General features: G+C 36.1%; 2 protein-coding genes across 2 annotated transcripts in view; both read left to right on the forward strand.

The window, feature by feature from the left end:
- Nucleotides 1-3,206, forward strand: part of LOC140232538 (A disintegrin and metalloproteinase with thrombospondin motifs 18-like) — a 71,771-nt gene extending 68,565 nt beyond the window's left edge. The window contains exons 17-19 of the mRNA XM_072312635.1: nt 985-1,185; nt 2,200-2,362; nt 3,046-3,206. Of these exons, the coding sequence (XP_072168736.1) occupies nt 985-1,185; nt 2,200-2,362; nt 3,046-3,164 (483 nt within the window). The 3' untranslated portion in view covers nt 3,165-3,206. The remainder of the gene's footprint in view (nt 1-984; nt 1,186-2,199; nt 2,363-3,045) is intronic.
- A 10,670-nt stretch (nt 3,207-13,876) lies between these two features.
- Nucleotides 13,877-15,435, forward strand: part of LOC140232897 (gamma-butyrobetaine dioxygenase-like) — a 13,662-nt gene continuing 12,103 nt past the window's right edge. Inside the window, exon 1 of the mRNA XM_072313009.1 lies at nt 13,877-14,323. Coding sequence (XP_072169110.1) covers nt 13,877-14,323 — 447 coding nt within the window. The remainder of the gene's footprint in view (nt 14,324-15,435) is intronic.

Consider the following 15,435-nt stretch of genomic DNA (forward strand, 5'->3'; position numbering starts at 1 on the left):
CCTCGAATTGTAAGAATGGAGTTAAGCCATTTTGTAATCAAACTCTTCAGTTTATACATTTGACAGCCTACACTTGTGAATGTGAAAAGTTGATGGCATTATTAGGAAAGATACTAAAGCTGGGCTGTGGGTCTCTTACTATGGTGATCTTATATATATATATATATATATATATATATATATATATATATATTATGTACATATATATATGTTTGGTTTTTTTTTTTTCCCTGTAGGTTTCCCTATTCAAGTATTATTTAATTTTCTTTGACATTACCTTCATGAACAAGATGTCATTACTGATTTCAATGAGCCAGAATTTGCTTTCATTGGTTGTATTATATCAGATCTTTGATGAGATCTCAGCATACTCACTCATTCATTTTCAGCCGCTTTGATAATTGATATCCCATATTACACAACTAAGCTTTCCAGTGTCGGGACACTTTGGAACACATAAATATGTTATATTTATTTATCATGCAGAATAAACAATGTTCTGTGACCTGAGAAAGATATTGTAATGTGCTGAGAGAAATATACAAAATAAGACAGCCTATCTGTAGAGAAGTATGGTAATTTTGTTTTATAACTTCATTTTAATATCCCATTCTAATTATTGCCTTTCTCTTTACAGCATGATGGTGAAGAGCTAATAGATATGTTAAATTTCCTTTCTAATAAGTACATTTAACCAGATTAATTGAATTGTCTGTGGATGTTTTGCAGAGTTCGTTGTGGACAGATTTGTAGGTCCTATGTTGCTTTCCATAGTGTTCCTTGCCATTTCTTGAGAAACAACAGAGTTACCTATTGCAGCATTATATCCCTGATTATTGGTGTTTCACACATATGCAGCATGACCCTTTAATAGAATCTGCAGTGAAAGTCCAACAATATCGTCACAAAATATATAAAATGTTTTAATTTTTTAGTGTAGAAGCAGATGTAAAATATTTTACTGCCCATGCATTCACCATCCAGTGCTCGCGGTCGTGCGGTTTGGGCAAGCGGCTGCGAATAATGAAGTGCAGTCACTTGGACGACCAGGGCCAGTACCGGGAGCTGCCGGAGGAACGTTGCCAACATCTCAGCAGACCGGTCTTGTCTCTCACCAAACCCTGCAACCTTCAATCCTGCACCCGAGAGGTCAGAGGTCAATGGCAGACAGGAGAGTGGTCTCAGGTATTTTGAATAAATAAAACAAAACCAAACAAACATACATTGTAGAAATAAGAACCTATACAAAGAATCTACACAGGGTTAGATGTGCTTGTGTAACACACAAAGTGTTGTTCACTGAAGATATCATTTTTAATTTTTTTTTTCTGATCTTCAGCTCTTGACATTCTAGTTGTTTTATTTGCAAAGGCAGTTTCAAGCAGTTTTAGTTGATATATTTTCACAGACATTTCAAGCTGCAAGCCTCAATAGATTGTTGAGAAATTGTTAAGATCATTCTGATGTTCAAATTTGCGCTTACAACATGAGTGTACACTGTGTATTTGTAAGAGGAACCAAGCATTTTGACATAACTGTTATGGAGTTGCAAGAGTTTTCCCTGGATTAAGTTTTTTGACTTTCTTTTCTAACACACAAATGAAAATGTGTGAGGTTTTGTGTATGACTTGAGTATCGAGGTGTACCAAATTTCATGAGTCATCATGTGTATTAGTAAAGCACAAGAAGTGGTTTTCAGTCTGCGCATAGAAAACTATATAAGCAGTGTAACATAATCATCTTCCTCGAGTCAGGGTGATGAGAATAGAAAGATATGTATGTATATATATATATATATATATATATATATATATATATATATATATATATATATATATATGAAGGGTTGAAATGCAAAAACTGATAAATCAATTTTGTCAACTTGAGATATTAATCTTGTAAAACAAAGAAAATAATTAGAATGTATGTGATGATTTGAAGAATATCTTGAAAAATATTTCTAATTATGTAATGAGTGTAGATTCATTGACAGATCTGATTTTTCTCAATTTGATAGCCTTGCTTAAAAATCTGAAAATGGCATTTATCGGTTTTTGATTCAAACTTCTCGTATATACATATAATTCCTGTATATGTAATTTTTATACTCTCTCAAACATATGCAAATAATAAGAATAATATGTTATTCATTTATTCTCACTAATATGTTTATGTACTTTGATAATCTTTTCACAACAGTGCAGTGCGACCTGCGATGGAGGCACGAAGACTCGAGAAGTCACATGTGTCAGGGCCGATGGAGGCAGTAACCAGGATATGAGCAGAATCGTATGTCCGCAGCACAGCAGGCCGTCAGCAACAGCAGACTGTAACACAGACGTCTGCCCGTCCGTGACCTACAGTGAGTACAAAACATTGAATGAGTGACAGCTTTCTACCTTCCCAATGATTGAAACTAAAGATGTCATGTTGGTAGGTCTTTGGATTGGCAAGCCAGGATTTGTTCAAGATAATATAGGGGAAGAACTTCATACTATTAAAACCATGAGTAATGGCATCTGCATTGGTATCTATTGATAAGAATGAATCCTTTCTCAGTTGCCCCAAAAATATTGACATTTTGCCTGTCTAGTAATCAGGAAATTTTTGGTTGGAATCCAACCCAAATGTGTATGCCCATGATTTTTTCATAATGGCTACTACTAAAGCACTGAATAGTCAGTGCTTATTTACATTCAATTTGTACAATCTATTCAAATTGAAGTATAATTTGTCAATCAGTTGCAGCCATATTCTTTTAATTGCTAACTTTATAACATATCCTTGAATTGGGAACACACTCTGGAAGATTAGAGATGGTATTTCCCTCTTTAATTTGCACATTTTTGTGTTATTGTTTTCTTTAGAGACTTTTGTCTGATTTAATGAATTCAATCAGGTCCATCTAGCCCTTCTCCAGGACACACAGTAGTATTCAGAGTTTTCATTTTCATGATTAAAAGATGATGGTTTTTTGAAGTAGATTCTCCCCAGACTTGATGGGACAGTGGTTTAACAGCTTTTTTCTTTTTGGTTTCACAGCAGACTCGTACCCACATTGTCGTGATGAGTACAGCTGGTGTTACCTGGTACCGCAACACAACGTCTGCTCGCACCGCTTCTACGGAATCAAATGCTGTCATTCTTGCACGTACCGGGGCTGAGAGACACTCGCGAGGAGGATCCAATTTTGGGCTCCCTTATTTTTCGTACTCTTTCAAGGAAATAATCTGTGGAGAGGGAAAAGTTGTCTGCAGGAAATGTTGTCCTCCTCAGGGCTTAACTTCTTCCTATGGACTTACCCATTCTGTGTGAAAAGGGATCTTCCCTTTGAATAGACTGATGCAATGATTGGGTGGTCCCTCTCTATAGCAGCGATGCCTAGTAGAGTGCCCCCTAGTGGCAAGTTGGATGGATGGGATGGGATGTGTGTGTGAGACATGAAAATACGGGGCGAAAGCAGCAAGCTGGAGAGGAGGTGGTTATTGTCATCAAACGTCCAGGTCAGCACTCGCTTCCACCGCATGGTTTATGAGAAGCCTTTATTTATAAACTGTCAGCGCTCATATCCTGTGCGATGCTGTCCCAGTGTTAGCTGGTGGAAAGTGAGAGTATTAATGATTGTACCTATACTGTGTTTCTTTTGTGTATAAGATGCAGTGGTGCATTTCCAGTGAAGGAATATATGCTGGAATTCCCCACTTTCCTATTTTTTTTTGCAGATAGATACATTTCTGCCGAACATGCTGTTTTCAGCAGTCACATGAGTGTTGTTCATCTTCGCAGAAAGACATCAAGATGTGCTTAGATGGTCCCTTAATATCTTGTGAAATGTATTTAGACAGTACATGTAAAGTGGGGCTCAGTCATGATAACAATGCTTATATATTTTTTATGTTAGCGTGTGTATTACATGCTCATGTGTGTGTCTTATGTTCATCGAAAACAAAACACTAAATGAACTAAACAAGCAATGTGTGTTTTAGGATGCAGGAATCATATCCAACTCTCAATGATTGCTCAATAAAGCTCAAATCATCAACAGAGCTCAGGATTTGCAAGAAGAAAGCAAAGATTTTATGCCTCCGCCTGAAGGGTTAAATCCAGGTTTTGCGGGTCACCTGTTCGTCCGTCCATCCGTATGGCTGTTTATTTTTACTTACTGGGCTACCATATTACCACTTACACTGCCAGAAAAAAACTTTCTGGGTTTTTTTTTTTTTTTTTGCAGGAAATGTTCATGTGCCAGAAGAGACTGGAACATTTTGGTTTTTGGAAGGTAGTGCGCATGCACAACTTGCCGCTTCCTTTGAATGGCGACCACTAATATGTGTTACTCTTACATGGAGATCAGTGGTGTAGTAAGCAGGCAGGAGATCCACATGCTGATCAGGATGGATGTGGCATGACCCAACAAATAGGGGAAAAAATGGCGAGCTGGGTAGTGAGCATTTACACTGCCAGAAAAATCAGAATAAAGCTGCCGAGTTTCAAAGAATTTCATTTCTGAGGAGGTGTTTTTTTTTTTTATTCCATTTTTTCACTCACATACCAGTAGTTGCCCAGCAACTCGGGATGAAAAACTGGAATGGGCAGAAAGCTAAGGTTTTGCTATGGCAGTGTAAACAGTGGTGAACTGACTTGTCATGGAATGCGTCGCATATACTGGCACGTGCGTGTCCATTACGATGAAACATTCCCAAATGATTGATAAGGAAAAATAAATTCCAGCTTAGTGACCTAAACATTGCAAGTTAGTTGATTGCCCTGAAGACCACCAAATTCAAATGAGTCTGTTCTCCTTCAGCAAACTGCAGTTTTCATGTTGGTTTCTAATTTCTCATCTACAGTTTAATCAGCAAAGTGTAATATGCAATACGATAGCTTAAAACATGCAGCAAAATTTATCAAAAGTGGTAATTTATTGGTAATTTTGTGAGAAGATAATGAGTAAGCAAGCAATTGCTCAAATAATGGGAGGATGAAAGATCAAAGACACCAAAATTAGATCAAAATGCCAACTTCTTGATATTGATTACATTAAGCAACTTTGATCATAATGTTTCTAATGCGTATAGTTGCAACTTGGGAAATATATCCCTTGTGCAAAGAGGATTATAGGTCAATACTTGGTCAGTGGTCAAGATCAGTGAATTTATCGAAAAATATAAATGAAGGACCATTTGCATTAAGGGCACATCTTGTGATTGCCTGAGTAAGAAGTGGATAATATTTTATATTATGAAAGAATTCCAAGAAAGAAGACAGTTCTTGGATTTTCAGAGATCATCTTCGACAGTCAACAGGGGTCAGCCCCCCGGTTGAAGAGATAATGGTATAGATCATGCAAGTCAACAGTTATTATGCAATTACCTCTACCATGTTTGGGACCACCTGCATGGTTTTGAAAATGTTGTTTCACTTCTTTCCTAGCTTGTCTTTTAAAGATGATGGAAACATAAAACATGTGCAAAGTATGTTTTCAAGAATGGTGCTGTTGGCATTCAGTCGTTAGAAACTGTAATGCCCAACAATATTGAGCTGCATGTGTGGTAAGCAGGGTACATATTTATAAAAATTCAAGGACACATTTGCTCCTTTGCATGGAAAGTTCCAGGTGGGACCAGTAGCCGACGCTCGACTAGGGTTCACCTGACATTCTACATGTCAGTATATGCCTATTTGGTGGGAAATGAAATGGTCAAATATTGTGAATGGGTCAAGACACTTCTTCAACTCATAGACAGTTGAATTTCAGAATAAGGTATTAACAACAGTGAAAGCCTTCTACCTTCAGTTGTTCATTTTGTTATGTCTGTTTATTTGTTGAAGAAGCCTCATGTATATGTCAGAAATCCACAAAGCTTATTAAGCCTTCGGAGTTTTGTTTGTAGAATCTTGTGTGATCCTTGAATTACTTAACATGACAACCTCTTTATGTTGCCTACTGATTAAATTCGTGCATTTGTGGAAGGAGCTGGCAAGTGTGTGTGTTTTTTTTTTAAATCTTGTGATGGGCATGGAGTTTGTCAACCTTTGAACAATTTTCAATACTGTAAAAGCTGTAATTTTTGTGAGGGTTTGATTTCAGCAAAGTTCACAAATCTCTGTGGGGCCATAAATTTAACAGCATTGGAAAATATGGCAAACAGACAGGCATTAGTGAACTTATGATAGCTTTGGTGTCAAATCGGGCAAGCAGCATTTTGCAGAAATGACTGTGACTTTCTCATTGCGAAAATATCTGTCAATAAAAATAGCAGCTTTTACAGTATTGGTCCACTCGGAGAAGAGGGACTTTTGTGGGCTTTGCAAAACATGCCCTGTATGGAGGGCAGAAGTTGTTCAAATCAAGCAGTCTACTTTTGTGACATCTTTTTTTCAAAGACGTAATTCTCAGGATGTTATATGAAGGCCGTCAGGCGTCGTGTCAAAGTTAATGAAGATTTTGTGAAAGTTGTAGATGTAGGAAATCTTCGATGTGAAAGTTACATATTGATCATAGCACTACAGAAATTCCATTCTGGGTGTATGCTTCACAATGTACCCATTTTGAAATGTGACTTACCCAAGATTGGGCAATATTTTGAAATGCTACATAATACACTACTGTTTCATATATCAGTTATTATTATTTTTTTTTTTTGTACGATCACTAGTGGGGAGTATTTTGTGTTGGTGATAATTTTTTTTTGAGTGAGTTTGGCAAAATGAAATATTGAAATAATATTTCTACAGTCACATGATTTCCCTTTTGCTTCTAACCAACAGTTCAAACTATCATCATTTGAAAAAGTTGACACAAAATTGGTATTTCACAGGCCTATGTGAAACTTTTGCAAAAATATTTTATGTGGACAATTTCTCTGTGAGCAGCATCATGAAAGGATGAAACTTCTGTTCATTTTGATACTAATTTGTAATTTCAATTGTGCATTTTCTATAGAGTTAAAACTTTTTTTTTTCTGTGATTAGAAGCTCTTTGAAAAATAAGTTTGAAAAAAAAAATAACTGCACTGTGCAAACACAAAGAAAATGAGGATGAAACAAATATAATGGTGCAAGAGTGTTCATTCAAGGATAACGGAGAGATAGAAAAATATATTGTATTGGTGCTGTGACTATGATCGCCATCTTATCTAGAGCAGATAATGATGATGGGAAACTTGCATGCCACATGTAATTAAATTTTCAAGCTATTCAAATCCAGAGCTGCCCTCCTGTATGTTTATGGCTATATGCACAAATTTATTTCACACTTTGTCGTATATTTTTTGTCTTGTTCATTTTGTGTATGTAATACAAGTTCGACAGTGCACACACTCCAACATTACCATTTCACTTTGGGGACTTTGCATCTAACCATGATAAATTCCTCAACTCCTGAAAAGATGGAAAACTGTACTGAAGTCAAGATTGTTATTTCATGTCAACAACATCTTTAATTGGACATGACATGGCTCTGCCTGATGATACCAGTTTTCATGCTAGAATTTTCTTCAGATGTTTGTGTATACAGTCATAAGAACACCTGGAGTTCACCATAAAGAGTTTGCATAGTCAATAACTCCCATGAAGTACTCTGGTTTCACTATGAACTCACGTGTTTGAGGATGTTTCCAGATTTTAAATGTTGAAAATAATGAGCAAGGGGCTGCATTTTCCTTGTCCCTATAGGTTGATTTTAATTCAATAATTGGACACTGAGAGAATTGTTGCAGGAGTTTTAATCTGTACAACTCCGTATTTGTTGATATATCTTCTGTTTTCTATTAAAGAAGCAATTGGTTTAACCTGTAAAGACAACATAAGCCCTTACTTTGAATTCTTTTTTTATACTTCGAATTCACAAATACAGGGAATGATTGTAAACCATGCACAAAAGGTGCATGTGCTACTGTGACTGGAATTTTGAAGGCTGCACACTCTTTCTACTCGTGTCGGGCATATTATGACCTGGTGTTCTCTGCCACTCAGGCAAACTTCTTATGAAGCTAATAATTTCACATTTTTACATTTTAGTATTTGGCATGTTTCCACCTTGATTGTGCTTTTGTTTTCCTATTTTTTTTTTTTGTGATTTGATTATACAGGTTTCTATATTACTTTCAGTATTTTGTGTACAATCTGTGTAGTCTTTAAAGAGGTGTATTTTTCATTCAAAACAGAAACTGGAAATGTTTGCTGTTACATAATGTTTTGTTTATATTGGGCCAAGAGACTTGATGACCTTGACCTAACATTTCTGATGGATTGCTGGGGAGAGAAATGAGCCAAAAGAAAAGAGAGCATTGTGGGTTTGTTTGTTTGTTTGTTTGATGATTCTCGTATTTGTAGTTTCCTGACAAGATTCAGTCGTCTGCATCAGGAAGAAGTGGCAATGGTATAGAAGCTTGACAGCCAATTCCTTACTGACATCAGTCCATCAGAAAAGTCTGGGTGGAGGAGACTAGCTAGTTTCGAGGTTAAGGTCACAGTGTGGTGTAGCTCTTTTAGTACTAATTTATTGTCTTGTAATATAATTATGATCGCAAAGATCTGTCCATATCAAATGAGCTTCATTTTAAAAAAGAATAATAAATGAATGATATGTTCTTAACGTGTACGGAGAAATTGTTGAAATATCATTGATGAACATTTTCTTGGAAACAATGGAGTAAGTCTGGAATGGGAGATATCGTTTGAATGTTTCTTATGTATGTTTGTTTGTTGTGTGGGTCATGTTTGTGTGTATCTTGTATATCAACTCTAACCTTTGATTTTAAAGTTTTAAAGAGATGGTATAGTATTGGTTGAGATGAGGATTGAGCTTTTAACTTTAAGCAAGATACTAAGAAACCACATATAAAGTATTAGTGAGCATACAATTTTAAGAGGAATTCAAAATTTATCCGATGAAAATCTGTTTTGAATAATGGTTGAGACATCCAAAAACAGAGCAAAAGAAAGCTATCCTAATAAAAGATGGATCCCTGTGTTTGGATATCTCTGCCATTTCACAACCAATTTTCATCGAATAAACTTTGAATCCCACTTAGAATTACATGCTCTTTCATGTTTCATAAGAGGTTTCTCATTTTCGCACCAAAAAAAAAAAAGTTGGAAACCTGATACCCCATCTCAACCAAAAACTATACCATCCCTTTAACATGTTTTCATGAAATATTGATATTAGTAGATATCAAAATTTCAAGCTGGATTAGGTGATAATACCCTCACCCCATACATCTCTACTTTTCTTTAACTCACACATCTTATCTCAATCCCAAAAGGAAAAGGAAAATTGTATCCTTTGCATCAAATTTTGTGTTGTGTTGATACACTTCCAGAATTGTGTCATGGTGGAATTGAGGTTAACGAAATTTCATTAAACGAATTAAAGACTCCAGATTGCAAAATTTATATCCTTGATTTTTATTTTATTTCATTTTATTTCTGAATTTCTTTTTCATACGTAAATGGAATACAGAGTCAACTGAAAGGACTAATTGAGCATAGTATAATTGGAATCTGACAGTTAAAGGCATAAATTACCATTTGCAGATGAAACAAAAACCCAGCATTTGTGCTTTAAAATAGTTCTAAAATGTGAGTTAGGGATAGAAACAACTACTGTAAAAATTTGAATCGGTAAAATCAATGTTAAGTATTGTTAGATATACAAGATGTAAATAAGAGTTATAATAAAAATGTTTCCAGACTAAACCGTCTACAGTTACAGTGTATTGAGAAAAATACAGATATCTCCTTATATTTTAGGCTTTATCGCGAAAATTTCATATGATAGGATGTTTAATGGTACAACAGACCTACACATAAGCAATGAATGTCATATCTTGAAAATTTTTTAAATCACTGTTCCCAAAGGTAAACAGGACCATTAAAACAGATAAATAATTAATTCAAACATTCAACAATTTTTCAAACACAATGCAAAACGAAAAAAGCAGGCAGTATTTTATGCATATATTTATGTAAACATAGGATCTCGTGTATTTGTCGTTCAAAGACAAATTAAGCAACTCTGGACGCAACAGAAATACAGGAGACCATCATAAGCAAACGCTTGACGAGGACACTGGCCTCTCAGAAATGATTGTCTAAACAATAGACATAGTAACAATATAATATTCAAGTCACCACTCACCGAGTGGCGATATAGACAATAATCAGTACAATTAATATATAGTTAAAGAATTATGAAGCTTAAATCTAACAAAATTTGTCTAAGAAATATTAAGTGACGGCTTATTACATAAAAACCGTTGGGATATTTTTCATATCTCCGAATTTAATGTGATAATGAGACTTTCAAATACTTAATGAAAATGAAAGATGTTTGTATCATCAGCAGAAAAGTATAAAACTAAGAGACGAGGATGAATGTATAATATCATTAATATAAATCAGAAAAAAAGTAAAGGTCCCAATATGGATCCTTGGAGGACACCACACGTTATGTAATACTGGATTTGTAGTATGAGGAGTGAAATGCTACATATTGTTTTCTATTGGATAAATAATCACAAATCCAGGATAAGGCTATACTTTGGACTCCATATCTCATCAGTTGATTAGTCAAAATGTCATGATCGATGGTATCAGCTGCCTTTGATAAATCCATAAAAACGCCAATCAGATGCATTTTATTTGCAAAATATTCTGTCACCTTATTCAATAACTTGACAAGAACATAATCAGCAGAGTGTTTTTATCTAAATCCGAATTGGTTAGCGACAAGCAAATGATTGGTATTTAGGAAAATATACAACCGTTTTATGAATATCTTTCTCCAGAATTTTAGACATACAGGGTAATATGGAAATCGGTCGATAATTCTTCAAAAGTGAAGGATCGTCTTTAAAAAAAAAAAATCGAAATCACTCTGGCTATTTTAAAAGAATTAGGGCATTAGGAATTTGTAAGAATTTGTACTGGTAACAAAGTTATATACATGACACCATTGTAGCGAGAAATGATTAGACATTATAGATATAGTACGGTGCATTGACAGATACATTGATAGATAGAGAGTGAACATGTTTTGTGTGTGGAGATATGGGACAATGAAAAAAACCTTACCAGTAGCTTACAGCTACAAAGTTCATAGTCCCGGGTAGGATTCTCAACTTAACATATTTGATTTTTGTCAAAATACAGCCCTTAAAAAGTAATCATTTATTCATGAACACAATAGACATTTTAACATTGCAAGTGGATGACGTTCGTGTGATAAGACCATGATTAGACGAAATGGAATTAGACCAACTCATAATAGACCAAATCGGTATTTGATGATATAAATTGGTGTTAGACCAAAAATAGACCAAATGGCTATTATTAGACGAATTGACTGTAGACCAAATAGTAAATAAACCAAATAACAATTAGACCAAACAGTAATTGGACGAAATGATGACTAGACCAACTGGTTATTAGACCAACTGATATCAAACAGTCTATTAGACCAACTGGCTTTAGACCAAGTGGTAATAGAGTGTAAACCGATCCGGACGATAGCCTCTTTGAAATGGTTGTTTGAAGGTTAAATATAAATTCAAAACTCGTCTTTTAATATTACATGAGAAAAAGTACCACCGCACCCTTTCGGCAAAACCGGGGGGGGGGGGGGGGCTTTGGACGAAGGGTGGTGTTCCCATTAACCACCCAACCCACCCTTTCGGCACAAGCCGATTAGAAACAATGTAGCCCAGATATGACGGTGCAAGCCTATTCCTGATTTGTAAATCGCAACACAGTACCGATACTTGATTCTTTGTTCAACCGTCTGCTATTTAGTGAGGAGCATCAAGACATCTTTTGATGTGTCCAAATCAGCGTTTAGCACTAATCGGGCGAATTTATTCTGACTTCTCTGTAGTTTTAACATTAATGTTTTGGATTATGTGCCTCAATTAATACGATATCAATTTGAGATAATATCAAATTATAATAGAACTGTACCAACATTTTCATCTTCATTATCGAGCGAAATACGTACAGTACACAAAAAGCAGTTTGAGATAGGCCTATATATATATTTCTTATAATTTCATTTATATGAAGAGAACAGGTACGATTTTGTTGGAGAGTGACTTCTAAATATTTTCAATATAATACTAACTACATAAGTGGACCGTGTAAATCTAATTTCAGTAAATGACGGTATGTTTTCCAATTTCATCCAAAAACCATCGTTTTGTGGATTTATCTGCATGCATTCCGAACCAATCTATCAACTTATTCAATTCACTCTGAAGCTTACGTAATAGGGAGAGAGCAATGCGTTTCTTTTAAAGGCAAGAGATCCGAATTTCTCCCCGTTCAAACAGGAGTCCCACAGGGTTCAATACTAGGGCCACTGCTCTTTTGTATGTTCATCAATGATGTTCCTAACTTAAACTTTAGTACTTCGACTAAAGTATCTCTCTATGCAGACGACACGGCAATATTTCACCCAGGACGTGATGCTTATAAAGTACAGGAACAACTCCAAGCAGACACTCTACTTCTCAGTAAATGGTTTTCAGACAATGGTATGATGGCTAATTTAGAAAAAACGAAAGTTATGTTATTCAGACCTCGCCGAGGAAAACAGAGACATTCTTTTCAAATTTGTATGAATGACAGGCCTTTGGAAACTGTCACGAGAATCAAACACCTTGGGGTAATCTTTGAACAAACTCTTGACTGGTCTCCCCACATCGATGAAGTAGTCATAAAAATTTCTCGTTCTATTGTATGTATACGAAGAATCAAATCGTGTTTGACACGTAAAATCATGAATCAGTTGTATTTTTCTTTCATACTTCCACATATTGATTACTGTTGTGCTGTATGGGGGTCATTAACAAAGACAAATCTAAATAGATTACAACGCTGTCAAAACAAGTATATGCTCGTGTAGTATTGATTGAAGGTTATTACATGTCAGCGCAAGCTCTTACTCATACTCTCAAATGGCAGTCAGTTGAACAAAGAATTCAATATCATTACTGTGTCCTGATGTACAAATCATTACACAATTTACCCCCAACGTACATAGTCAAACTTGTTACCAAACGCCATACTACTTATACCACTCGATATGCCCTTTCTTGCCAATTACATATACCCAAACCTAGAACTGAATATAAGAAATGCTCCTTCACATATGCTGCAAGCAAATCGTTTAATGAGTTACCCATTTTTATTCAAACAGCCTCCTCATTGCAGAATCGTGTACGCCAACATCAGTCTCTCATTTTGATATAAACCCTTTACACTAGCTATGAATTATTCAGATATCTATTTTCTCTGCTCGTTTTATGTTCTTTCTTATGGTGTTTTATGTTCTTTCGAACCGATTGTTCTTTAGCTGTATCATATCTATGTTTGTTTTGTTCTTGTTTTTTTTTTTATTGTGTGCACATGCAATGTAATGTATATCAACGCAGGGCTCCCTTGTAAAGCAGGCCTTTGTGGCACTGAATGGGACTACCCTACTTTTAAAGAAGACTTAATACGGTCCTATATAGCCATCAACTGGAACTGCGATGTATGGGGTGTCCACTGGGCCGTTACTTTCGAGACTATTGGTCAATCATAATTATGGTATATAAACTCGGTGTTTAAATCGTTGGCACACCCATTTTAGACGCTAGATAATCATTGAGTGTTCCTGCAGGCAGGTGCGTAAAATTTTCTTGCTGCCTTCTTCTTCCGTTACTATACAGTCCTCTTTGCAGAGTGTTGTACATCGGTGAGGTCGCAGACCACGAGAAAACATGAAATACTCTATGATGCAGTAAAAAGAACTAAATTAGGTGCAAGTAAAAAGCTGTGTCTGTAGGAAATACGTAAAGACAGCATTAACTTTTTGAGGAAAAAAAGCGTAATGATTCCCCTGTCTCTCACGATTCGAATGAGGCGAGTAGCGTTGATAGGCCACGGGCTATCTCGGAGGGGATTTCTCGCTGCCCAACGACAGCAGAGCAGATCGCGACCTGATCACGGCGCCGCCGCGAAATCCACACTCCCAGATGTCACGAGTGATGGCTCTCCATCAGGCGCAGTCGGGAAGGACGCGATGTCGACAACGGCGCCGAAGAACGCAGCTGCTTTTCACATCGACGCCCCGCTGATCGAGTCGTGGAGCGAGTGGACTCCTATCACGTGGTCATCGATGTCGAGTGATGGCCGTCTGGTGTCGGTTGGATGGTCCGATGGAGAAACCCAAGACTACCCAGTGGTGTGGCTCCGAGATAACTGTCACTGCGAGAAGTGCTACGATTGGTCAACTAACACGAGGAAAACTTCTTTGATGGATCTCTTCCTTGAACCGGTAAGGATTAAACAAAAATAAAAACTCTTAATTTCTAGAAAATAAATAAAAGAATTAAGATAATCTAACAAGCCAACGAGGGTATCCAACCAACTCACTACCAACTATAACAAAAAAAGTCATAATCAAGTAGGATGGAATCCGAAAAGACCAGAAAAGTCTTTGAAAGACGAAATCAGTCCTCCTGTAAGAAGGACTGACTAGGCATAAAATATGTTGACCTTGTTGTTGTTGTTTGGGAAGAGAAGGCTCCTTGGCGATCAAGTCCCCCCGAAACTTCTTTTTCTATTGTATACGTAAACAACATGCAGTTTTAAGAAGTCACCATCAAACAAGGCACTTCTCACCGATAGTCCTGGACAGAGCGTCTTGGAAAGTCCCATCACGCCGCTTTCTCGTCTTATACGTGTATCTGTGCCCTAAAATTTAAGTGTTCATGCATGTCTCTTTAAATTGGGAAGCTAGACAAAGTTGTCGATCATTGCAAAGAGTGCCCGTAACAAGATTAGAAGGTACCATCACGTTGTTTTGAATAAAGCTTTATTTGCTAAAGAACGACAGCTATTATTGTCATTATAATTCTCATCATCGTCAGCCTTTCCAAAAATAAGCAGCATTGACAACAATGACATGAGTATTCACAATCAACAGAAATGATTATGTTGACACCTCACGAGACGCATTTTACCGAATTGTGTGACACAAATTTTTATGATTTCTTTTTTTTTTTTTACTTAAAAACAAAACAAAGAGATTGAAATGATTAGACTTCAAAATTTTGTTGTGTTGTATTGGCAAAGCAGTAGTGACTGGGAGTTATAAAAATCATCAACCAAAAATGATTTTCCTCACATTTCTGTTTATAAACCAGCGGAAATGTTGTGAAGTGATGATATCCCAGTGATTTCCCAATGCCAGTTTTCAATTTCAATTTATTTCATATTTCTCGAGGAAAAATACATCAAATATAACAAAATTAAATGAAATACATGATATCCAGCTAGGAGACATGTAGAATATTGCAAATATATAGAATATATAGTGGTCGATCTATGAAAGTTGGAATCTGAGAATGAATGCTAAAGAAATATGAAGGAACATACTTAAAAGCG

The sequence above is a fragment of the Diadema setosum genome, chromosome 9 (assembly GCF_964275005.1).
Source record: "Diadema setosum chromosome 9, eeDiaSeto1, whole genome shotgun sequence".
Lineage (NCBI taxonomy): Eukaryota > Metazoa > Echinodermata > Echinoidea > Diadematoida > Diadematidae > Diadema > Diadema setosum.